This window comes from Helianthus annuus, chromosome 16, assembly GCF_002127325.2.
Source record: "Helianthus annuus cultivar XRQ/B chromosome 16, HanXRQr2.0-SUNRISE, whole genome shotgun sequence".
NCBI classification, from domain to species: Eukaryota; Viridiplantae; Streptophyta; class Magnoliopsida; order Asterales; family Asteraceae; genus Helianthus; species Helianthus annuus.
The window spans coordinates 203,840,331-203,867,738 of NC_035448.2; the positions used below are offsets into that span (position 1 = coordinate 203,840,331).

The 27,408-nt window shown below is 37.6% G+C and overlaps 1 protein-coding gene and 1 long non-coding RNA gene across 3 annotated transcripts; both read right to left on the reverse strand.

Moving 5' to 3' along the window:
- Positions 1-4,917: 4,917 nt before the first annotated feature.
- On the reverse strand, positions 4,918-7,110 carry LOC110915596. Of its 2 annotated transcripts, XR_002579101.2 has the most exons (6): positions 6,866-7,110; positions 6,599-6,793; positions 5,664-5,940; positions 5,489-5,558; positions 5,111-5,344; positions 4,918-5,034 (listed from the first exon to the last, which is right to left on the reverse strand). It is a non-coding gene; the product is annotated as an uncharacterized LOC110915596 (long non-coding RNA). The 2 variants fall into 2 exon arrangements; XR_002579100.2 differs by having other exon boundaries at positions 5,111-5,558.
- A 7,777-nt stretch (positions 7,111-14,887) lies between these two features.
- On the reverse strand, positions 14,888-27,162 carry LOC110915597. The gene is made up of 4 exons (XM_022160323.2): positions 27,033-27,162; positions 26,745-26,942; positions 26,195-26,260; positions 14,888-15,008 (listed from the first exon to the last, which is right to left on the reverse strand). Exons 1-4 carry the CDS (start codon positions 27,159-27,161, stop codon positions 14,907-14,909), a joined length of 495 nt encoding a protein of 164 aa, XP_022016015.2. The 5' UTR covers position 27,162; the 3' UTR covers positions 14,888-14,906.
- Between the last annotated feature and the right edge of the window lie 246 nt (positions 27,163-27,408).

Sequence of the window (27,408 nt, forward strand, 5' to 3'; positions counted from 1 at the left end):
ATGATCCAAGAGATCGTTGGTTATGTTCGTCTGTGTGACAAGGCCTTTTGTGCCATCTAAATGTCCTTCGAGACGAGCCTTGTGCTAAATAAAAATGTCTTCCATGACATTGACAATTATGATTTATATCCTCTGTCTAATAAATATAAAGGATTCTATCCTATAAATTGCTTATCATGGTTCTGTTGTAGCCTATGCAAATTATGATTTAATTAATTTATTTAAAATGGTCTATATGGTTTAATAATACCATGACCATCTGATCATCAATGCGATGAATCACTGTATAATTTAAATATCATTATTGTTTGATCTAGTACTTGAAAATGGCTGGATCTGACGAGGCAAATAGCCACCCTCGAGGAGAAAACAATAATGAAGCAAGAGTAAATCTTACAAATGCTGAACTGCAAGCAATGATCGACACTGCGGTTGCTCAAGCGGTGGATAAGATATTCAAGGAACCGAGCAACGTTCGGTCAAAGACTCATTCAAAGTCCCATTCTCATTCGCATACACTTAAGAAAGATGAGTCTCAGCACTCGTCTAATCAGAGGAGTGAGCCTCAGAAACAGATTGTTCTTGAACCGACTCCCAGGTACACCAAGGGTTGTACCTATAAGTACTTTGTCTCCTGTAAACCGAGGGAATTTACAGGAGAAAAGGGAGCAATCGATTGCATGAAACGGTTGGACGAAATGGAGACTGTGATAGACATCAGCAGATGTGCTAAAGAGGATATAGTGAAGTTTGTGTCGCAATCCTTCAAGGGCGATGCCCTCACTTGGTGGAAAGCATTAGTACAAGCCACCGGAAAGATTCCTTTGTATAATCTTTCATGGAGTAAGTTTGTTGATCTAATGAAGGACACATATTGTCCTCAACATGAAGTCGAGAGGATAGAGACTGATTTCCTCACCTTGGTAATGAAGGATGTGGATTGTAGATCCTATGTGACTAGCTTCAACTCAATGTCAAGGCTTGTTCCATATTTAGTCACTCCTGAACCCAAACGCATTGCGCGTTTCATCGGTGGTTTGGCCCCTGAAGTAAAAGGGAATGTTATGGCTTCTAAGCCAACCACTTATAGATCTACTGTGGATCTATCTTTGTCCCTCACTCTTGAAGTTGTGAGGAGTAGGGCGAAGAAAGCTACCGATGAAGGGAAGAGGAAAAGAGAGGAAGACAAGTCTCCTCAGTCGAACAAAAAGAGCAAATGGAACTCTGGTTCCAAAAAGGGGCAGTCAAATGACAGGCCCAGGTGCAAGATATGTCACAAAAGGCATTTTGGAAAGTGCAACCAAGACCCACAGGTCAAACCATGTGGGATTTGTAAGAAGAAAGGGCACAAGTCTGTTGAGTGCCGAAATATCAAGGGTGCAACCTGCTATGGTTGCAATGAAAAGGGGCACATCAAGACAAATTGCCCCAAGAATGCAAAGAAGCCCGAGGAGGCGAAGAAAGCAAATGCGAGAGTCTTTCAGATGAACACAAGGGAAGCGGTGAATGATGAGAACGTCATAAAAGGTACCTTCCTCATCAATAATAACTATGCTAGAGTCTTTTGTAGACCATAAGTTCTGTAAGATATTGAATTTGCCTATTAAAACTCTAGACATAAAATATGAGGTAGAGCTTGCCGATGGTACTTTAGAAACAACTTCCACTCTTCTTGATGGATGTTCTATATCCATTAAGAATCATTCTATCCAGCTATCCCTCTTGCCAATGAAATTGGTTGGGTTTGATATAGTTTTAGACATGGATTGGTTGTCGCATAACCAAGTCCAAATTGCCTGTGATAAAAAGCTAGTTATTATCAAAACCCCTTCTGGCGAATCAGTCACTATTCAAGGAGATACACAATATGGATTACCCAGCAATGTGTCTATTCTCAAGGTATCGCAATGTTTGAAGAGCGGATGTGCCATTTATATGGCACAAGTGTCTGTGAAAGATCCAAAGCCTAAGATTGAAGACATTCCGATCATCTCTGAATATCCTGATGTTTTCCCAGACGAGTTACCTGGATTACCTCCTGAGAGGCAAGTAGAGTTCAGGATAGACATTCTACCAGGATCTGCACCTATTGCACGAGCTCCTTATCGTCTAGCACCTACGGAAATGAAAGAGCTCAGGACTCAACTCGACGACTTACTAGAGAAAGGTTTTATTCAACCCAGCTCTTCGCCTTGGGGAGCTCCAATACTGTTCGTGAAGAAGAAGGATGGATCAATGCGCTTATGCGTTGATTACCGTGAATTGAATAAGGTAACGATCAAGGATCGTTATCCTTTGCCCAGGATCGATGATTTATTCGATCAACTTCAAGGAGCGAGCTATTTCTCTAAGATTGATCTGAGATCTGGATATCATCAACTCAAGGTCCGAACTGAAGATGTGCCAAAGACAGCCTTCAGAACAAGGTATGGACATTTCGAGTTTTTGGTGATGCCTTTCGGGCTCACTAATGCGCCTGCAGCATTAATGGATCTCATGAATAGAGTCTGCAAACCGTACTTAGATAAGTTTGTCATTGTCTTTATAGACGACATACTTATCTATTCTCGTAGCCAACTTGATCACAAGAAGCACCTTTGGTGTATCATAGGATTGCTTCGACAGGAGAAATTGTATGCTAAATTCTCCAAGTGCGAGTTCTGGCTTCGTGAAGTCCAATTTCTTGGACATGTTGTTAGTGAGCGTGGTATCCAAGTTGATCCCGCCAAGATAGAAGCCATTATGAATTGGGAAGCACCAAAGATGCCTATAGAAATCCGCAGCTTTCTGGGTTTAGCTGGATATTATAGATGATTCATTGAGAACTTCTCGAGAATAGCGGCACCATTAACTTCCTTGACCCGCAAAAATGTAAAATTTGATTGGGGTCCAAAGCAACAAGAATCTTTTGAGATTTTGAAGCAAAAGTTGAGCAATGCTCCGGTGTTGACCTTACCCGAAGGAATTGAAGAGTTTGTCATATACTGTGATGCTTCACACACCGGCATGGGATGTGTGCTCATGCAGCAAGGCAAGGTGATTGCCTATGCTTCACGACAACTGAAAGTGCATGAAAAGAATTACACCACCCATGATTTAGAATTGGGTGCCGTTGTATTCGCACTAAAGCTATGGAGACATTATTTGTATGGAACAAAATTGTAATCTACTCGGATCACAAAAGTCTTCAACACTTGTTCAATCAAAAAGAGCTCAATATGAGACAACGCCGTTGGATGGAAACTCTGAATGACTATGATTGCGAGATACGCTACCATCCAGGTAAAGCGAACATGGTCGCTGATGCTCTAAGCCGAAAGGAAAGAGTTAAACCAATCAGGATCAATGAGAAGAGCATTGAGTTGAAGAATAGTCTGAATGAAAGGCTATTAGCTGCACAAAAAGATGTTGTTTTGGAAGTCAACCTTCCAAACGAAAAGTTGGGTGTAACTGCTGAGCAGTTAGCACCTGGCAAGGATGGAAATCCCCCGAATGAATGGAAGAATTTGGGTTCCTATTCAGGGAGGACTTCTAGATGTAATTCTCCAAGAAGCACACAACTCCAAGTACTCAGTTCACCCTGGAGGTGACAAAATGTATCAGGATTTGAAGGCTAATTATTGGTGGATAGGTTTGAAGAAATACACTACAAAAAAGATTGCAATCTGAGACTGAAAAATCAGTCTCTAAAACTCCTAAATCAGTCCCTAATGGTTATTAGGGACTGATTTTGCCAGTCCCGAGCCAGTCCTAATTGTCTAGTCCTAGATACTTTCATTAGTAACTAAATTTCAGTCCCGATTGTATGACACCAATAGAGACTGATATTCAGTCTCCTATACATATAAAATCAGTCCTCAATATACGTTGTAGTACAACATCATTTCAGTCTCGAATACATTTCGTCGGTGACTGAAAATCAGTCCTTGATACTAGGCCTTTCAGGACTGAAAATCAGTACTTGAACCTTGTCTATTTTGTCCCAAATACATTTACTTAGATTTGGGTTCCATGACAATTCAGTCTCTAATAGACGTTGTAGAGACTGAGAATTAGTCCCTGATAACATGCCATTTCATTCCTTAATATATTTTTTAGGGACTGAAAAATAATCTTAGATGTCATCTTATTTAGTTTCGAATATGTTTTTTAGAGACTGAAATTTTGTATCTTTTAAGAACTTTTTCAATCCCAAATATGTTTTTTTAGAGACTGATAATCAATCCCTAATATGTTAATTTCGTAACTAAATAATAGTCGCCGATGCTATGACTGTTTCTTGTTATGATTTTTTTGAAGACTAAAAAATAGTCTTTGATACTACATTTGATAGTCGATAGTATGCATGCTAGGGCTGTTCACGAGCCTAACCGAACCGATTGGACCTTTGCTCGTGCTCGGTTCGTTTACAAACCGAACGAACCGAACCAAGTGTTTTTTCAACCGAGTCAAATTCGAACGAGCGTCTTTCGATCCGAGTATTTTTCGAACGAGCGACGAGCAAATATCGAGCGTCGCGGAACAAAAAAGAAAAGTGACGTTGAGGGTGTTTACCATATTATTCAAGACATCCAACTCAAGCTCAAGAATTTAACAATAAAACATACAAATAACTTCAACAAAATACAAATTTAAACCACAAAGTTAGTTCCAACTCAAACTAATATATTAAGAACTGTCATTTCAAAGAACATGGTTAAATACACATAAGTTGTGAGCTTGCGACCATTACCACATCCACCAAACTCCAAGGTTGAAGCGAACATTTGTGATCGCTCTTGTGACCCCTCGAGAACTTCTTTCTGAACTCCACTGGTAGATACTGCATCATATGAAAGCAATTATATTAGTGGTAACATTAGTGACTGTTTTATGACGCTGATATATAACTGACAAAGATGAAGTTAGTTACACTTACCACTCCGCGATTAGTAAGATGTGATTGATTTATATAAACCATGAAGGATTTATCACTTTTGAAATCAGCTTTACCCTTTTCAATCTCCCCTGCTTTACTTGAACATTCACCTTCATCTAAAATCAAATCAAATTAAAAAAAAAGATTAATTAAATGAAAACACACACACATATATGTATATTTTCAACAAACCCTTAATCTTGATCCCATGTTCTTGATCTTCACTCAACCACAAAGAAGCGTCATCATCTGAAACTATAGTCCCCAATTCATCAGAAGACGAATCATCATCTGAAACTGTAGTCTCCGGTTCATCAGAAGAAACCGGGCATTTTCTTGCATTCGGTTTAACCGGGGTTTTAAAACGAGATACATGTCCAATTTTGTTAAAAGAAACCTTCAATTTTCAATAATACCCATAAGCCCCTGCATCAATTCTACAATCTTTAATCGACTTTGACAGCAATTTGACATGTAACCAAAAAGAGGCAAGTATAGCATGACGGCGTCTCATGTAAATCCGGCGTCCGACAAGAATAACGATAAGTACAACGAAATGTAATTAGGTACCTTAAGGTAGAGCCCATGTTTATACAGCGTTTGAAGTCGATAATTCTGTGACAAGGGGACCACCACAGATCTGTGAAATGCAAGCAAACAAAAGAATATAAGTCGTTGACGCCATAATATCTGTGAAATGACATCGTAAAACAGCTAATGAAGCATAATGTCAGCAGCCTACAACCTTTCGATGTCGTTGGAGTCGGTCGTCATAGTCCTACAACCTTTCGATGTCGTTGGAGTCGGTCGGTAATGTCAGCAGCCTGATTAACAAACATCAACAAACAACAATAGCAAGTCACCAATCAGCGACAAAACATATGAGGGCCATTAATCGTCTATCAGCTGCTTCTTCAAGTGATGCAGGTGCACTGTGTATTCTGTGGATTTCAAGGGTTCTTTTGCATAAGGTATCTGCTTCATCAAATTGCATTGCTTGAACAAGAGCCTCAGCTAAGTATCTACAGAAATGAAGAACCATGAATTTAAATACGGATTACTAAAAATGGGATCATAGGGAAATGACGGACAATACAAAGATATAAGATCACCTAGTGATCAAAAAGTATATATATTAAGCAATGATAATTCTTAAAGCCATGTAGAAGTTATCAGTTCCCATTCAGTAATACAATTTGCCCCAGTGACACATTTGCTAGTTCAACACAAACATTTGTCATTGTCAGACGAAACCACTACCAATGTGAATTTGCATTATTATCTATAAACAGTTACCTGCTCCAATGGACTTATAAAACACATATTAACATAACATGTTCATGCTTCAGGTGTCAAACAGCCGTTTTTGGCTATCGCATCTACGGTTCTACTCCTACAGTTCTACCTTGTTTGGGAGCTGGTTCTATTATTACAAAAGGAAACTCTATAACGTTCAATACAGTTGAAGCATATCCTAATTAAATTGTACTCCTAGATCGAAATTAACTGGATAAACAAATAATTATACAAAACAAAAGGCCAGCAAGTCAGCAACAGATACATGATCAAAGCCTAAGAATAAATAGAGCAATAACTGGAACTTAAAACATATAACATAACATATAATAAAGTCATTAAAGTGCTTGAAATCAGAGTGAGAATTGTGATCAATAACTTCACCTGCAAGTCTCAGCGACTCTGGGATCTGTATCTCCCAACGCCTCCATCTGAATTTTCAAACCTTCCCGAGCCACCCGATTCAAGAGAACGGAAACGGAACCGAATCAAACCCAGGCTCGATCCCGAGCCACCCGATTCAACCGAACCGAGACCTGAATCCGTTGCCATTGTCAGCCGGGCCGGAGCTCCGATGGCCTGAACCAAAAACAAAACTGAACGAAAACTGAATCGGAATTCAAACAAACAAGACCTGAACCGGATTCTAACCTGAACCGATTAAACTCGAAACCCGAATCGCGACCCGAAACAGGAACGTGTGTGAACTCGAACCTGAACCATCGAGCCGCCGCCCGTCGTTCCGATCTACCGCCGCCACCGCCGCTCAAACCTTCGTCGACCTTCTGTGTTCGTCGTTGCCGCCGAGAAGCTGGCGCCGCCGCCACCCGGAGTGGTGTCGGCCACCTGCTGGAGAGAGAGGGGGGAGATGAGCGAGAGAGAGGTGAGGAGATAGGGGGTGTTGTCTGCTTCAAGTGTTGTAGGGTTTTGTGGCCGTTGGATTGGTTTTGATCAACGGATGATGGTGATAGCATGGCGATCCGTGTGAGTTTGAATAGACCAATCAGTTAGTGCTAGAATATTGCTTTTTTTAATTCACCCATTTTGTTTTATTTTAACAAAAAACAAATCCCTTTTTTTTTTTGAGAGAGATTTATGATTTTTGCTAAGAAAGGGTTTGGGTAACAAATTTGATTAAGTATAAATATTCCATATGTAAAGAAAATCGACTTGAGGAGTAACAAATTTGTGTTATTGACCATTAATTGAAACCGATTACATAATTGATATATAAGTTAGTTGGTATTTTAACTTGAACTGTTATTTGTACTCGTACGTTGTTACGGAATACGGAATACCCCACCTTTTAGCGGATTCCGACGATGAATAGTTAAATTAGGTTTTTTTATTTATTTTTATATTTTAATGTCATGTTAGTTATTTTAATTTTATGCAAATACAGTTTAGATGGGTTATGCAAGATGGCTGCTTACTAATCATTGCTTCTAGTTTGAGACATCGTCATAAAGAAAGAATATGATTGGTCAACAAGAATATCCATGTTTGTGTAGTTCTTTTGTAGTGTGTACGAACCTCGTCTCGGCCCGAAACTCAATTTGAAGGTCGTGATTCCGGTGGAATGGGCGGTGATGGTCGTGAACGGTGGTGGAGTAACTGGTTGCATATAAGAAAACCCTATTTTGGGGTTTAAGTTTTATTTACATCCAACTTTCTACAAATTTTGCTACCAGGTTTATTTAACTTCTTTATTTAATTTTCAAACATTTCGTTTTGCTACCGATTTTGCTACGTTATTTTTTTTATATTTTTTTCCTCAGATTTGCTACGGATGTTGCTACAACTTTTTTCTACGCTTGGTTTAATTTTTTTTATAAAACGCCTCAATTTGGACATTACATCAACAGAAATTAGTGGTAGATTCCACTTTTAATTTTATAAAAACTACTTCGGTTTCATCGAAGTCAGGCACGTTCGAATTAATTAAATGCGCGTGGGAAGTTGCTTTTGAGGTGCAGAGAATAGGCGTGCAACGACATTGATCAGATAACCCGTTAACATCGGGGTTTGTCGAAGTCCGGTCAACAGCGCGGATATGCAGGTTTAAATATATATATTTTATATTTCTAAAGTGTATCTATATATATAACATAAATCTGAGATATGAACAACGATGGTGGTAGTCCAGCCGGTTATGCATGTGTGTGTGTGTTCGAGGGGCGCGGGTTCGAGTCTTGTTGGTGACCGATTTGAAAGCAACTTCGAACGTGCCCCGATGTTAATGGGTTATCTGATCAATGTGGAACCACAGGGGTATATTAACTGGGTATATTAACTAAGTTAGTTGTTTAATAAGGAACCTTTACAAATCCATTAACTCGGTTAGAATATAAGGTTAAAATACTTTTAAAAATAACCAAATCAGCCCCTGAAGTAGTTAACTGAAAAGACTAACTAGGTTAGTCTTTTTAATAGAAATCCTTTTATAATTTTTAACTGGGTTAGTCTTATTTAGTTAAATCAGTCACGGACATCAGTCACAAAAAATCAACCTCTAATACAATTAGTAACTAATAAATTAGTCCCAGATACTACGTATCCGAGACTGATAGATTAGTCCCTCATAGTTTAGTCCCTCGGTGTCAATATATTAGTGACTGAATATTAGTGACCAATAAAATGGCGCCATTTTTATTAATGGGTCAGTTATTTAGGACTGAATTTCAGTAACCAATAAGTTTCCCCCCAAAATTTATTTTTAGACAAACATATTTGTGACTAAAATTCAGTCACGGACATCAGTCACAAAAAAATCAACCTCGTATACAATTAGTAACTAATAAATTAGTCCCAGATACTACGTATCCGAGAATGATAGATTAGTCCCTCATAGTTTAGTCCCTCGGTGTCAATATATTAGTGACTGAATATTAGTGACCAATAAAATGGCACCATGTTTATTAATGGGTCAGTTATTTAGGACTGAATTTCAGTAACCAATAAGTTTCCCCCCAAAATTTATTTTTAGACAAACATATTTGTGACTAAAATTCAGTCACGGACATCAGTCACAAAAAAATCAACCTATAATACAATTAGTAACTAATAAATTAGTCCCAGATACTACGTATCCGAGACTGATAGATTAGTCCCTCATAGTTTAGTCCCTCGGTGTCAATATACTAGTGACTGAATATTAGTGACCAATAAAATGGCGCCATTTTTATTAATGGTGTCTATTATTTAGGACTGAATTTCAGTAACCAATAAGTTTCCCCCCAAAATTTATTTTTAGACAAACATATTTGTGACTAAAATTCAGTCTCAGATAAGTTGTCCAAGTATTAAGGACTGATTATTAGTCACGGACATCAGTCACAAAAAAATCAGTCTCTAATACAATTAGTAACTAATAAATTAGTCCCCCATACTATGTATCCGAGACTGATAGATCAGTCCCTCATAATTTAGTCCCAAATGGTCATTTTTCTTGTAGTGATTGCCACACATGTAGCTAAGTGCCTGACATGTGCTTAAATTAAAGTTGAACATCAAAAGCCATCAGGTCTGTTACAACAGCCAGAACTTCCCACATGGAAGTGGTAAATGGTAACTATGGATTCTATAACCAAGTTACCTAAGACAAAGCATGGAAATGATACCATATGGGTTATAGTTGATAGACTGACTAAGTCAGCACATTTCCTACCCATCAAAGAGACTCATAGCTCTGATAAATTAGCCCGGTTGTACGTAGATAAGATTGTGTCTCTTCATGGCATACCGGTGTCTATTATCTCAGATAGAGATACTAGATACACCTCACATTTTTGGAAAAGTTTCCAACAATCTTTGGGCACGCGGTTGAATTTTAGTACTGCTTACCACCCTTAGACTGATGGACAGAGTGAGCGTACAATCCAAACTTTGGAAGACATGCTTCGTGCATATGTTATTGATTTAGGTGGTAGTTGGGATGACCACCTACCCTTAATCGAGTTCTCCTATAACAATAGCTACCATACAAGCATTCAGGCTGCGCCTTTTGAGGCATTATATGGTAGGAAATGCAGAACGCCTGTTTGTTGGGCAGAAGTAGGAGAATCTCAGTTATCAGGACCTGATATAGTCCTTGAAACTACGGACAAGATTGTCCAGATTCGTGATCGCCTGAAAGCTGCCAGGGATAGGCAGAAAAGTTATGCTGATAACAGGCGAAAACCTCTAAAGTTTGAGGTTGGCGATAAAGTCTTACTGAAAGTGTCACCCTGGAAAGGTGTGATGCGTTTTGGTAAAAAGGGCAAGTTAAGCCCTAGATATATTGGACCATTCGAGATTATTGAATGTGTCGGCAGTGTAGCTTATAAGCTAAACTTGCCTGAGGAGCTGAGTGGAATTCATAATGTAGTCCATATTTGTAATCTCAAGAAATGTCTAGCCAATGAATCTCTAGCTATGTCTCATAAAGACGTACAGATTGATGAAAGCTTGAGATTTGTTGAAAGACCTATATCGATCGAGGATTGACAGGTTAAAAAGCTCTGAAGGAAGCATGTGCCTATAGTAAAGGTCAAATGGGATGCCCGTAGAGGTCCCGAATTTACGTGGGAAGTCAAGTCCACTATGCGATAGAAGTACCCTCACTTATTCCAGTAAATATCGGGGTTGAGATTTCTTTTAAGGGGGTGAGGATGTAACACCACGTAAAAACGAGTCCAATTATGTATAGACACGTGTCCTAAACTCTAAATATGTGAAAGATTGAGTTTGAAGGACTAAAGTTGACAAATAGAGAAAATATGTATGCGAAGGGACTAAAAGTGTCAACATGCCAAACTTGAGCCTCTGAATGACCATACGTGATGAATATATTCTTAATCGAGTGATTAATTGAATATAAGAAGCCGTTTGTGAAAATAATCGGAAGATTATAAAACTACAAGGGTTAAACGTGTCAACATATTAATGCTGACCTCTGAGTGACCTTTTAATGAAACCGAGGCTTCGAAATATTCAAATATACTCCTAAGAATAAGTGATAAAAATTTCACGTGGTTTAACCTTATCATTAATTCCTCAATTTCCAGAATGTGATTAGTTTACCCATATTATACAAGTATCCAAGCTTGTCGGGTCTAAACCACATTCTATTCCGGTCTCCGCTTAATCTAGCGTTTAGAACCGTAAAGTCTCTTTCTAGCTAGCCGGTTTAAGTCCTTGACTTAACTAAAGACCCGTTAGCATCCTAATAGGTTATTAAACCTTATATACAGATTAAATAGCATCCAGTAGAAGGTACCATCATACAGCTTAGGATTTTACTGCTAAGTTATCTTTCACAATTAGCTCAGGTAAATACTTTTAACTTATTTTCCCTTATACGGGCTTGGTATACGGTATAATAATACCGCTTGGTCGGGTATGAAATCATTTAATCGGATTGTGATTAATAAATTTACATAACCCGTTTTAATCTGTCTTGTTTGATAACATAAACATTGGGGGTTAATCTGACCGTGTTATGGATATCCTCGGCTCATTTCATTTGAAAATGGCCACGACCTATGCACGGGGTGTAGGCATACACCTGACAGATGCAAATGCTAAATAATATATAAACCCACATGTTGGGAATAACTCCTTTGTGGGTTCTATAAGTGGTGAGTTGGTTAATCACGACCGGCTTCCAACCGGCCCCAATTGTATGACAAACATGTAAATCTGTATACAAGATTATTTTTAAATAATTGTCCCAAGTTATAAATGATTTGTGCCATGTGCACTTAAATCAATTTTCATAAATGTTTTCAAAAGACTCAGTTAATTGTATTTACCAGTGTAAACTGACGTATTTTCTTAAAGACTGATTGACAGGTACCTCTCGTAATAGGCTGGAGCTATTAGGTGGCATAAGAGGATCTTGCAAATCCATAGAAACCTGAAGTTTGTTATTTTGTTTCTTTGTACTTTTTATGATCCGCCTGTGGATCTTATTACATTCCAGTCTGTATATTCTTTCACTCGAACACTCAGACACTATGGTTTGTAATAGTTTATTTACCAAGCCTTCCGTTGTGCTATTATATTGTGTGTATTGACAATGATGATATCAACTACGTCACGATACTCCCCACCGGGCCCACCGGTAATATGTGGAAATATCGGGGTGTGACAAATTCTTTTACCAAACACAAAAGATGAACAAACATTTTTATTGAAAGTCTCAAACTTAACAGAACCAGAATGTTTTAAAGAATGTAAAGACGGACGCCCCGGATGACCGAGACGTTGATGCCATAAATGTGAAGAAATAACAGCAAATGTGGACTGTGTAGAGCTTGTGGAACTGAGCTGCAATGGGTAGAGATCACTGCTGCTGTTGCAACGTAGGATAGGGATCCGGGTCTTGAGGTCTTTCACAAGAAAACCAAATGGATCAAATTCTATAGATACAAAATTATCAGTTGTGAAACGGCGTACATAAATTCGATTTTTAATAAATTTAGATGCATAAAGAACGTTTTTAAGAATAAAGGGTGGGTATGGGGCGGGTAAGGTTTGTGTGCCATGTCCGAGTACCGGGATAGTCGAGCCATTACCAGCTACAATAGGTGAATGCATGTTGTTATTAAAAAATGACTGAAAGTTACCTTGTTCGTTCGTCATATGAGTGGTGGCGCCGGTACCTATAACACCAAGTCCGGTTGATTAAGCGACATTGTATTTAAGGCTTGCTCGATATCCGTAGGAGTGTAGGCGCCATGATATGATTGATTAGGCGGCATGATATCCATTGTGGTAAGAGACGAAGAAGAGATTGGAAAAAGAAAGAGATGAGAGGGGAAAGAGTGATCGGCGACAGCAAGGTTATGAGCTACGCTCTTGATACCATGAAAGGGATAATAGAGTTGATGCCCTCCTCTGTATTAAATATCCCATATATACACAAGATTACAATCACTATTTTAGAATAATTACAACTAAATCCTTTAAATATATGGAGAGATATTAGTTTCTATATAATGTATGCTATTAGGATGGTGCATGTTGAGCATATGTTGATAGTTTGGACAAAAGGAGGCATGATGTCCTGCTTTCCAACATAGATGAAAGTAAGGTAGTAGTTGCCCACGACCACGACCCGAGCCAGATCCTTGAGAGCACCCTCTATTAGAGAAAGAACCATGTGTGTTTCTAGAAGGATTAGAGAGCTGAGACTGATGTGCCACAAATGTGGCTTACGGAGATGAAGTAGTGTGAATAGCCTGTATGAATAACTCATGCCTTTCTGCCTTGGCCAGAAGATCACGATAATCAGAGGAAGAAGGGATGGCTCTTTGGGCAGTAGAGAAAGTCTCAAAGGCTTATCCGAGACCGTAAAGAACCAATGACATTTTTCATTGTCCGATACGTGGTGACCAATGGTGACAAGTTGGTCAAAAAAGAAGATTAAACTTCTGGACATATTCTAATACTGTGAACGAACCCTTTTGTATTTGACGAAGGGTGTCTTGAAGGGTATGCACTCGTTCCAGCGAGTGGTGACTGTAGGCAGCCTCGAGAGCCAGCCTTACCTCACGTGCGGTTGTACGGCCAAGCACTTCTGTTGTGGCTTATTCGGACAAGGTTGACTGAATCAGGGTTGTTCCTAGGTTTTTGGAGGCCCTAAGCAAACTAAAAAGGTGTGGCCCTTTGAATTGGTATAAAGAAAATATTGGTTTTGCTTTCTTCCTTCTAAGTCTCATTCACAAACACAATATCAAAATTCAAAGATTCAAAGATTCAAAGTATCAATTAGGGATTTAGGGGAAAACAGTGAATAAGTAAATCGTAGTATATAGAGATTACTATAAAAATACTCGTTAAGCAACTTGGATTATCCTTGCGACGCCACTAATTTCCCCTAATTCACCTCTATTTTTTCCCCAATCAGTGACACCATTGAGCGGAACATGCATGTGGACGTTACAATTAGTAAGTATGACGATGACAGCCTAATTGAAATACAAATTGCATATTGCTTGGAGTTGGAATTTGGCCCCTTTAATTTTAAGATTGATTCTTCTGTTAGGGCTTGCTATAAATATAGTTTTTGTTTTATTTTTTTGGGTCTAATAGAGTAATACACATATTATATATGAAGATTTTTAAAAATTTGATGGCCTCTGTTTTTATCGAGACCCTAGGCCGTTGCCTAGATTTGAAAGCCTTTAGGTAGGGCCTGGTCTGAATCACAAGAAGGACTTTCTGATCAGATTCTTTCCAAGCAGTAAAATAAAGATTGGTGGTGATGGTCCCGATTGGGGGAGATAAGGATTTGTCGATGTAACAGGTGATCTTTTGATAGGATAACAGTGGGGATATTTATTTTCTCCACACAACATAGATAGTTGGCAGATGAGTTTAACGGAAAGAAGGTGGAGAGTATGGAGAGGGACAATAGAGGTGGCCATGTGAATAAAATAAACTGTTGAATTACATGCATATATATAGAAAGGATTTCCTATGACTAAGTGTAACCAAAAATCAAAGATTTAGACTATACTCTAATTACATAAGTTTAGTCACGAGATTCTATCACCGGTCTCACTGATTTTTTTCAAACTCCACCACTAATTGTCATTACATAATTAGAATACAAACATAGAATATAATATCATTTATATCATATGTTAAGATAATTTGTGTTGTGTCTTTTTTTTTTCTGTTGCCAATTTGACATGTTAAGCATACTCTAGCATCTCATAGCAAACCACCCCATCCACTTGGGCATCCTTTTCTTTCCTTTGCTATTTGATTTTGTGGAACATTTATCAATTAGAAAGTCTTTTTCCTCCTGGAGCTCAAACAAAATGCAATAGATTAATTAAATTAGTTGTATTGATGAAGTTGCATATTTTGTTGTTATCTTATATTAATTAGGTTAGAAATTCATGTATTGAAGGGGTTGAATAAAGAAAATATTAAATTGTTTATAAAAGAAACACCTAATAATTTAATATATTATGTTTTATCGCTGTTAACTTTAATTGACATTTTAAAATAAAATTAAATATGAAGGGATGAAATAAGTAAAATAAGAAAAAGAATTTTGGGCTCCTGAAGTTTAAACACGTACGGGTGCAAATGAGCCAAGCTACTTGCGAGCTACTCGAGCTCGGCTAGAAAAAAAGCTTATTTAGTAAACGAGCCCGAGCTTCGTTTATCGAGCTCGAGTCGACTCGCGAGCCTAAACGAACTTTCTGTTTATATATTTTTTAATTAATATATATATATATATATATATATAGGGGAGTGTTGATTGAGAACACTAAATATTGCGAGAACCGTGAGAACGAATGAAAAAACCAATCAAAACCAATTTTTTTTAATACAAACCTCATTGTAATTAAGATATAACATCAAAAGAAGAATTTACAAAATCAAATAATTCATTTCTCCTTTCAAAATTACTATTTTTAAATTTTTTACACATGTGTAAATGGCAAACTTACACATGTGTAAATTTTCTTTATTTACAAATTAACGTAAATTTAAACATGTAAATTAAATTTCCAACATTGTATTCGAATAATAATGATAAGTGTAGAAAAAATTTTTGAATTTGAATTGTTTTTGACCAAGTTCTCGCGATTTTTTATTTGTTCTCACGGTTCTCACAATATTTAGCATTCTCATTTAGACATTCACACATATATATATATATATATATATATATATAGGGTGGGGTTCGGCTACAAAGTCTATTTTTTCTACAAAGTGTACAAAGTCGTAAGACACCACAATTTCAGCCATAAAACACACTCAAAACCCACAAATAACATAGTGAAGATCACTAAAACACGATATCCAAACCCTAACAGTCCTTAAAAACTTCAAACACACTATCGTATAACTATGAATATAAAACACAACATGATAATCAACATAAAACACACTAATATTAGTCATTCGATAATCAAAATCTTATCATCCAAAACACAACATAAAACCCACAAATATGGTGTTTTATTAATCTTCACTATGTTATTTGTGGGTTTTGAGTGTGTTTTATGGCTGAAATTGTGGTGTTTTATGACTTTGTACACTTTGTAGGAAAAATGGACTTTGTAGCCAACTCTCACCCTATATATATATATATATATATATATATATATATATATATATATAGGGGGCTGCTAGAATGAAAACCACCCCGAGTTGTAAGAACCGCGAGAACTACACCCCACGGAGCGCCGTTCGCCATGATTTTTTTTTTACAAGTAGATGTGTGTATTATAAACACAGCCGTAAAAAATCATGGCGAACGGCGCTCCGTGGGGTGTAGTTTTTTACACCACAAGTTTGGTGTTTTTAATTTTTTTTCTTTTTTCTTTTTTTTTCGCCAAACTTGTGGTGTAAAAAACTACACCCCACGGAGCGCCGTTCGCCATGATTTTTTACGGCTGTGTTTATAATATACACATCTACTTGTAAAAAAAAATCATGGCGAACGGCGCTCCGTGGGGTGTAGTTCTCGCGGTTCTTACAACTCGAGGTGGTTTTCATTCTAGCGGCTCCCTATATATATATATATATATAGAGAGAGAGAGAGAGAGAAAGGTTAACATACTTCACGGCTTATCATACTTCACGTAGGAGACAATGGTAACCGTTGGATCAGGGGTATAATCACGCATGGAACATATAATCACGCATGGGACCACATAATCACGCATGGGACCACATAATCACGCATGGGATCCAAAATCACGCACGTTACTTTGGTCAAAAAAATAATTACGCATGTTATATATTTCATGAAGTACGTTAATGTACGTTAAGGCGTGAAGTATATTATACTCTCTCTATATATATATATATATATATATATATATATATATATTATAAACATTAATAATTATCATTTATAAAAAATATGAGAAAATAACAAAGTTATATGTATAATAATATATTAATTAAATTAATTAATAAATACTAAACGAGTCAAACCCAAACAGAGCTTGAGCTTGAGAAAGTAGCTATGAGCCGAGCTCGAGCTTTAGAAACTAAACTCGAATCGAACCGAGCTCGAGTTTTCATATATTAAACGAGCTTGAGTTTGTCCAAGCTCTGGCTCGGCTCGTTTGCACCCCTAGTAACACGTGACGCAGCCAGTTACTTATTTATTATGTAAAAATGATTTATATATGTTTGGTCCATAAACTAAGGTTTTCGTTTGGTTTAGCATGTATCCACTCGGTTTTCTGTTCATAAGAAATGAAACTAAAATGTTCAAGTTACTTCAAAATCCAAGCCAACCCTGTCCCTAACCACAATATAATTCAACTGGATTAATTTCACAATTCGGTTTCTTCACTAATACTTCAATCACGAAAACATAAATAAAATATACTATATCATTGGTAATAAGGGTATATGATGGTCGTTGCGACGGTGGTTGGGATGACTACGAGGTGGTGTCGATGGTGGAGGTGGCAATGATGGTGGGGTGGGTGATGGAGGCAATGATGATGGTGGGGTGGGTGGTGGAGGCGGCTGCGGCAGGCGTGTTAGTGGCAACATCAATGGTGGAGTGGCGATGACAATGATGCTGATACCAGAGAAAAAGAGCAAATGGTTGAGACAAACAATGCTCCTAGGCAGTGCTAATGCTAACCCGTTTAGAACTCTCTAAAACTAATAAGTTTTATAATAGTTAACTAATTTGAGTAGACCAATGTTGACTCATTGACTGAATTAAGGGAAAATTACAAAAATGTCAGTTGACCAACCATATTTTTGAATTTGTCGCGCTCCTGCGTCCGTGGACGGACCTCTGAGCATGGGATGAGTCGACGTATAATGTTGAAGAGTCCATGTATCACGCTCCTTCGGAAGAGTCCACCGACGCTTCGGTAGAGTCCACCGACGCTTCGAAAGAGTCACTGACGCTTCGGAAGAGTCCACCGATACTTCGGAAGAGTCACTGACGCTTCGGAGGAGTCCACTGATGCTTCGGATGGACATGGACTTTTCAACATGATACGCCGACTCATCCCATGCTTAGAGGTTCGTCCACGGACGCAGAAAGGTGACAAATTTAAAAACACGGTTAGTCAACTGACATTTTCATAAATTTGCCCTGAATTAAAGACCCAAATGTACTCGGATACAGTTTATCTTTATAAAAATCAGCCCACTCTTCAAAGAATGGTGACGAATGATGCTTCGATCTTATGAGCCAAACTGTTCCAATCCAAATCATTTGATTCAATCCAAATTCTCTAATTGAATAATTTGAATATATAAAGTCCAAACATGTTGGCATTTAAGCCATGTTATCTTTTATATAGTGGAAATATGTATTCATTTTTAGGCTTTCAAGGTTCTGTGCTTAAGAATCATATCCCAATAAATTCTAGGGTTTTTTCATGGTTTATTCATCTCTATTTTGTTTTATCAACTATTCCAAAAAAAAAAAAAAAAAAAAGAAAAGAAACTGTTTCTTAAGTGAGATTATTTAATGTCGTAACATAATGTCAAAAAGAAAACTTGTAAGAGAAATGTATGTTAGGTTTTGCAACCTCAACGGAGTAGAGGTATATAGAATTGTTTTTATTGCTTTAAAATTAAAAATCTTAGAAGTTAGAATAAATAAAAAATAATGGTTAAAAAGTAGTGTTTGTGTCGACATACAAATACGTGAGTCTTTTTTGTCAGTTTCAACTCACAAACACTACCCATTTAGCACTCCTATCTATCTTAATCCTCACATCAACCTCCACTCCCATTCTATGCATGTGGACAAAGAGCCTTCGGGTAGGGGGCAAATTTCCGGGGCTAAATATATGAGATGCAGCTGAATATCATCCCGTCAATGTTTATTTTATTATTGTTCTATATGGTATTTTTACTAGTTTTAGAAGCTTCAAAAACCACTCGTTAAGCTGACGTTTTTACATAGACATTTATAGTAGATAGCAATAACTGTTGAGTGTGAAGTCAAGCTAAGCCACTTGACAACTTGATCAACTTGAGGTCAGCAAAGCTGATCAAGTTGATAAGGGAATAATAGTCTTGGTGATCAGATATCAGGAAATCATTCTGATCAAAACAGGATAAGAAGATAAAGGGCTGAGATGATCTAATCTTCTCTGAAACCCATTTTTCACGGATCATGTTTTGTGACTTTCTTCTCTTTCCCCAATCTTATATATATGAGATTGTGATGTATCTGTAAAATTGTACCAAGCTTAACTAATACAAATACTCCTAGTTACCACAGTGGATGTAGGTCAGAACCAGACCGAACTACTATAAATCTTTGTGTTCTTCAACAAGAAAGTGCGTGTGTGTGAGTTCTGTGTTCGTGTGTGTATTCCGATCCTAACAACTGGTATCAGAGCTCAGGCTCTTGTTGTTAAACCGAACAGAAACATAGGTGTAGAGGAAGGAGATACCTGACAGTGCAGAAATCTGAACTAGGGTTCCGATTTGCATCGGTTTCAGCCGTCCCTTCACAGTAGCCGTCTTCTGTTCAGAACCAGCAGCCGTCGCTGCTGCCAGAACCGCCACCGCCGCTGCTAGAACCGCCGGTCATCTTCCCGCTGCCAGCCGCCACTGCCTAGGGTTTCAAATTAGAGACCATTGTTGCCGAATATCGCATCTAGGGTTTCAAAATCGAAGGTCTAGGGTTTCGATTTTGCTTGGGGTTCGCTGGATTTCAGAAGGAGAAATAAGCTTTGTTCTGTGCGTAGGAAGAAGAAGAAGAAGCCAGAGACGTGTTTTTTATTTCTGGTGGAGTTCTCAATTTATCAGAAAGGTCCCTCATCTTTTATTTCTGGTGATGGAGAAATTGAAGTTCTCAATTTATCAGAAAAGCCCCTCAACTTTTATTTCTGGTGAAGAAAATTGAATTTCTCAATTTTATCAAGAATGGTCCCTCAACTTTGAACAAGATCTCCTTATCCATAAATACTTGTCCCTTGCCATTTAAAGCTTGAAACCAGATAAGTTATTTGTTTCTGATTATTGCTTTCGCTCGTATAAATTACCACTTAGCAGTACAAACTCGTTTGGTTAGTAGTAATTTGGTAATTTTTTTAAATGGCAGAAGATAGTAAAATCAAGATTGATAAGTTCGATGGAAGTGATTATGGATTTTGGAAAATGCAAATTGAAGATTTATTGTATCAGAAAAGTTTGCATTTGTCTATGTCAGGTGAACAACCAGATGACATGTATGATGAAGAATGGAAGTTGTTGGATAGACAAGCTTTGGGTGTGGTTAGGCTTTCTTTGGCAAAGAGTGTTGCTTACAACATTATCAATGAAACAACCACATATGGTGTATTGAAAGCTTTGTCCAACATGTATGAAAAGCCATCCGCTTCAAACAAAGTATTCCTCATCCGACAATTGGTTAACACCAAGATGAAGGAAGGCATGTCGGTTACCGCCCACATAAATGAGTTTAACTCGATTATCTCTCGTTTAGCCTCAGTTGAAATAAAGTTTGAAGATGAAGTACAAGCACTACTCCTTTTATCATCGTTGTCCGACAGTTGGTCAGGCACAGTCACAGCTGTTAGTAGTGCATCTGGCACTACCAAACTCACTTTCGATAGTATTCGTGACTTGATAGTAAACGAAGATATCAGACGGAGAAGCAGTGGTGAGACTTCTAATTCTAGTTCTTTATTGCATACAGAAAGTAGAGGAAGAAGAAACGAAAGAGGACATATTCAAGGCAGGTCCAAGTCCAGATGAAGGGGACAGTCAAAGAACAGAAAAGACGTTGAATGTTGGAATTGCAAAGAAAAAGGTCACTATAGAAGCCAATGTACAAAACCCGCTTCAAAGAAAGAAGTAAACAGTGTATCCTCGGAAGAATTAGGTGATGTTCTCATCTGTTCTGTTGAAGATTCAGTTGAATCTTGGATTATGGATTCGGGTGCTTCTTTCCATGCTATCTCATGCCAAGATATGGTCAAGAATCTACGAACAGGTAACTTTGGTAAAGTTCGTTTAGCAGATGATCAAATGCTTGATATCACAGGTATTGGAGATGTAGACTTGAAGACCTCATTAGGAACTATATGGACATTGAAAAATGTCAGGGTTATTCCTAATTTGAGGAGAAAGTTGATTTCAGTTGGTAAACTGGATGATGAAGGGTTTAATGTTCACTTTGGGGGTGGACAATGGAAAGTGATCAAAGGCAATTTAGTGATTGCCAAAGGAAAGAAGCAAGGTACTTTATACATGGCAGAAGTTTCTGCTGAAGGTGTTCATGCAATGACCACGGTCCGAGTCCATCAAATTTATGCCACAACCGACTCAGACACATGGGCGAGAAGGGATTGAAGATGTTGGCTCAGAAAGGTAAGTTTCCAGCCTTGAAGAAAGTGGAAACTGAATTCTGTGAACCTTATGTTTTTGGAAAACAAAAAAGGGTTACTTTTGTGAAGACAAGGAGGACACCGAAAGCTCAGAAGTTAGAGTTTGTTCACTCGGATGTATATGGACCAACCTCAGTTTTATCTCTAGGAGGCTCAAGATATTATGTTACTTTCATCGATGATTCAACACGAAAGGTATGGGTATATTTTCTCAAGCATAAATCTGCTGTATTTGATGCTTTTAAGATATGGAAATCTGGTGTTGAAAACGAAACTAACTTGAAGGTAAAGTGCTTAAAGTCTGATAATGGTGGTGAATACATAAGCAAGCAGTTCACTGACTATTGCGCTAAGGAAGGGATAAAGATGATCAAGACAGTTCCCGGAACTCCTCAGCAGAATGGTGTAGCTGAGAGAATGAATAGAACTCTAAATGAGAGGGCTAGAAGCATGAGGCTAAATGCCGGGATGCCCAAGACATTCTGGGCCCATGCAGTTAGCACTGCAGCCTACTTGATCAACCGTTCACCAATCGGTCCCTTAGATTTCAAGTTGCCTGAAGAAATGTGGCAAGGAAAGGAGGTAAGTCTCGAACACTTACGAGTCTTTGGTTGTAGTGCTTACGATTTGTTAGAAGCTGGTGACAGGGATAAGTTAGACTCAAAATCCAAGAAGTGCACATTCATTGGTTATGGGTCAGAACAAATGGGTTACAGGCTTTGGGATAATGAAGGAAGAAAAGTAATCAGAAGCAAGAATGTCGTCTTCAATGAAAACGAATTGTATAAATACAGAAACACCAAAGGACCAGAAATTCAGAAAGACTATGTTGAATTTGAAAGTGGTGAAACAAGAAAAGAAGCTTCAGTCGACATTCCAGAAAATGGGAATGAGTCAATCGACAGTGGGAGCTCAGGGGATGATTCTAGTAATGATTCTGCAGAAGAAGAAGAAGAAGAAGAAGAAGAAGAGGTCGCTCCTCAAATTCCAGAATCCCCAGAAACTCCTCAGTTTCAACCAAGAAGATCCTCCAGAGTCGTTAGACCACCAGACAGATATTCACCATCCGTCAATTACATACTTTTGACAGAAAATGGTGAACCCCAGTGTTATTCAGACGCCATGGGGTTGAAAGATTCATTGCAGTGGGAGTTAGCAATGAAAGATGAGATGAAGTCTCTTGAGAAGAACAAGACCTGGCACTTAACAAAGCTTCCAGCTAGGAAGAAGGCTCTTCAGAACAAGTGGGTTTTCAGGGTCAAAGATGAACATGATGGTACCAAACAGTACAAAGCAAGATTAGTGGTCAAGGGATTTCAGCAGAAAGAGGGAATTGATTTCAATGAAATATTTTCTCCAGTGGTGAAAATGACTATCCTCAGACTTGTTCTCAGTATTGTAGCAGCAGAAGGCTTGCATCTAGAGTAGCTAGATGTCAAGACAGCTTTTCTACATGGTGACCTAGAAGAAGATATCTGCATGACACAACCAAAAGGTGTTCAGGTTAATTGCAAAGAAAACTTGGTGTGTAAGTTGAAGAAGAGTTTGTATGTTCTGAAACAAGCGCCCAGACAATGGTATTTGAAGTTTGATAACTTCATAGGAAGAGTCGGATACAAGAGATGTGACAATGACCATTGTTGTTACATCAAGAGGTTTAAGGGTTCTTATATCATTCTATTACTATATGTGGATGATATGTTGATTGCAGGTTCAGACATGACAGAGATCAAGAAGCTGAAGAAGCAGATGTCTGAAGAGTTTGAGATGAAAGACTTGGGAGCTGCAAACCAAATACTCGGGATGAGTATTTTAAGAAACAAAGAAGATGGTTCTTTGACACTCTTTCAAGAGAAGTACATTGAGAAAGTGTTAGAAAGATTCAGCCTCAAAGATGCCAAGATTCGAAGCACACATTTGGGAAGTCACTTCAAGCTTTCTAAAGTTCAGTCACCCAGATCAAATGAAGACAAAGCAGAAATGGCTAAAGTTCCGTATGCATCGGCAGTTGGTAGCCTCTTGTATGCAATGGTATGCACGAGACCAGATATAGCTCATGCAGTGGGAGTTGTTAGTCGGTTTATGTCCAATCCCGAGAGAGAACTTTAGGAAGCAGTTAAATGGCTGCTAAGATATTTGAAGGGGACTTCAATAGTGGCATTACAGTTTAAGGGGAAAGAGGTTATTCTAAAGGGTTTTACAGATGCTGACCTTGGTGGTTGTAAAGAATCTTACAAAAGCACCACCGGTTATGTCTTTACAGTGGGAGACACTGCATTAAGCTGGATGTCCAGACTGCAGAAAAGTGTTGCCCTTTCAACCACAGAAGCAGAGTATATGGCAGTTGCTGAAGCAAGCAAAGAGCTTATATGGTTGAAGAATTTTCTCAAAGAGCTCGGCAAGGAACAAGTTGATTGTGCATTATTCTGTGACAATAAAAGTGCAATTCATCTTGCAAAGAATCCTGTCTTCCATTCGAAGACAAAGCACATACAGCTGAGATATCACTTCATCAGAGAGCAAGTTAGTGAAGGCACTCTGAAGTTGAAGAAGATCAAAGGAAGTGAAAATCCATCTGATATGTTGACTAAGGTTGTCACCTTAGAGAAGTTGAAGCTTTGCATAGCTTCAACTGGTCTTCAAGTTAATTGAAGAGAAGGCCGGGTAACTAGGAATGTGATAAGATCAAAGTTTTTACAGAGATACTGATGCACAGTTGAAGCACAGGTGAAGATTATTCCGTGGCTTCAAGTGGGAGATTGTTGAGTGCGAAGCCAAGCCACTTGACAACTTGATCAACCTGAGGTCAGCAAAGCTGATCAAGTTGATAAGGGAATAATAGTCTTGGTGATCAGACATCAGGAAATCATTCTGATCAAAACGTGATAAGAAGATAAAGGGCTGAGATGATCTAATCTTCTCTTAAACCCATTTTTCACGGATCATGTTTTGTGACTTTCTTCTCTTTCCTCAATCTTATATATATGAGATTGTTATGTATCTGTAAAATTGTACCAAGCTTAACTAATACAAATACTCCTAGTTACCACAGTGGATGTAGGTCAGAACCAGACCGAACCACTATAAATCTTTGTGTTCTTCAACAGAAAAGTGTGTGTGTGAGAGTTCTGTGTTCGTGTGTATTCTGATCCTAAGAATAACAAATGGTTGAGCTCGTAGAAAATGATAATAAGATGCCAACACTACTGATTATCATGAAGCATTCTGCTAACAATGTATAACTAATGAATTAGGATCATATGTGTATGTGGCTAAAAAGATACACAAAAATCAAATTTTAGGGATTAATAGTGATAATCATGGATCGGCCCAGCCTTTGGGGAAACCCCAGCCCTGACGGGTTACCATGATAATGTGTCCAAAGTGAATCAAGGCAAATCTTGAGATAGATTTTATTATCGAATTTGGGGACAAGTTTTATGTGGGGTCCATTTATGTACGCATGAAATAATGATAAGGTAAATTATTGGCCCGTCGTTGTCATAACTAAGAGCATTCATAGGCTTGTCAAGGGGTGTAGCAACTAGCAACGTGTTGTAGTTTCTAAGGGAAATGATATGGATACGCTATATTAATTATTTTTGGGGGTTTGAATCCTGCAAGATGCATGTATTAATAGTTAATAGGAATATATTAGAAGAGGTTTTTGAAGCTTCTAAAAGCACTCGCAATGAGATGGCTAGAGCGCGCATGTCGCCCACGATAGACATTGCATTGCGTTAGTTGTTTAATTTTTTTTAAACGGGTAAATATTACACTCCTCAGGTATAATACCCATGATCTCCTCCAGTCCTCCTATCTAAACACCTAGAAAGTTTCTCCTCTACTACTAGGCTAAAGCAAGCCTCAGTTGCTATGACATTGCATTAGTTACTGATTTAGACTTTGTATTATACTCCCACTTCATTAAGTGTGCATAAAATCTCCACTTCTAACATGAAGGTCTATATGTGTGTGCGTATATTATAACTAATACACAAGATTGGAGAAGAAAAAGGCAAAGCCATTCAAGCGATTATCTTCACGGCATGTTGGAGCATATGGAAAATGCGAAACAACACAATCTTTTTGGGAAGGAGGAGACGGTGGCTAAAACAATGGAGACAATAAAATCGTTGGGATTTTTATGGTTCAAAAATAGAACTCCGTATAGAGCTTTAAGGTGGAAAGATTGGTGTAATTTTGAATTGTAAATTGCTGTATGTTTCGTGACGCTAGTGTCTTGCTAGTGTCACCTTTGAATGAAATAACGATGTTTAAAAAAATATATATTTAATAATTACTGCATTATTCAACTTCAACACTGTTCTATCTAGATTTACTGCATAGTTTATGAAACTTAACTAATTAAAACTAATATAATTTTACGTGTAAAAATATTTAAATAAGTTATTCTATATAAACTCACTTTAAAGATTTCAGTGAGATAATATAATTATCTATCTCCTTACAAACTAAACACTTTCTTATGTTAAATATATATTTCTTTTTTTTGAAAAGTCTTTTGTTAAATATATTGCATGAGTATTTAAATTAAATGCTCATTCTTTTTTGGAAACAGACGAAGTATATATCATAATGAAATGAAAAAAAAAAAAAAAAAAAAGAAAACCCTTACCTTTGTGGCATAAACAGTTGATGAACTTGATCTTGATGTGCTCCCCTCTTCCATATCTAAGCTCAACTGTAAAATAAACCCTACATCAAATTATTTTGCTCATATAACGTTAAACTATCGTTCAGTTTACAGTTAGAAAAACATGTTCTAGCGGGTGCACCCCTTTGAAAAAAAAAAAAATTGGTGTATTTTATGGGCAAAAATCCCAACTGCACCCCTTGAAATATTGGTTAAGACCCACGTTCGCACCTCCAGTAAATAATTTTTCGGTCCGCCACTGTCTAGTAGAAGCCCGATAGATATAAACTTGGATCTGAAGCTGTTTATCTTAATTTTCTATATTTCTAGAAAATGCATTTATGTATATCAAGATCATCAATGATCAAACAAATCGGGTCTGTTTGATTTGCGGTTTTAAAACTATAGTTAACGGTTCAACTCAAAATGTGTTAAATTCAGTTGAACACCATAATCAGACATCTTTCCAAATCAAATCAATAGAACAATTGACTTTTGAAAGTCAAATATACTAAAAAAAGTGACATAATACCTGTAAAACACGATTCTCAAGCATTTCAAGCCTATCAATAAGGGTGCCTTTGTAATGAACATCATCAAGGGCACACGACAGCGTTTTACAATTTGGGTGGTCCACAATATTATCTTTATGATCATCATCATCATGGGTTGCCATGGTTGTAGATCCATACATTCTTGGTTTTCCATGCTTCTCTTCCAAGAGCTCTAACTGGTATGCAATCAATGTTGACTTTCCAAAGTCAAAAATGGAAGAATAAAAAGAAAGAAGATGAAAAGAAACAAGAAGTTAACTGGTTACCAATCGATCAAGACGATCAAGTCTTGGGAGAACAGGCAAAGTTGGTTCCATATTATTTTTTTCATGCAAATCATTTAGACTTTGAGATATGATGCAATATAAAGAGGTGGGATGTGGAGATATGGACATAGGGAATGAGCAATGATTTAATAAGATGTGGATATTTATGTTGTAATAAATTTTAAATATTATTTATATGAATATGTTTTAACATTATTAATAAATTTTAATAATTATGAAAACAAATTACTCGAAGTTGCACAAATCTGATTTCTTGATTTTAAAATTTTATTAGGGAACAAGGTTCACACCCAGTTCGATAAATGCAAGACTTAGGGTTTCTACACGTTTTAACTTGATTTAGTTGCATTTAATG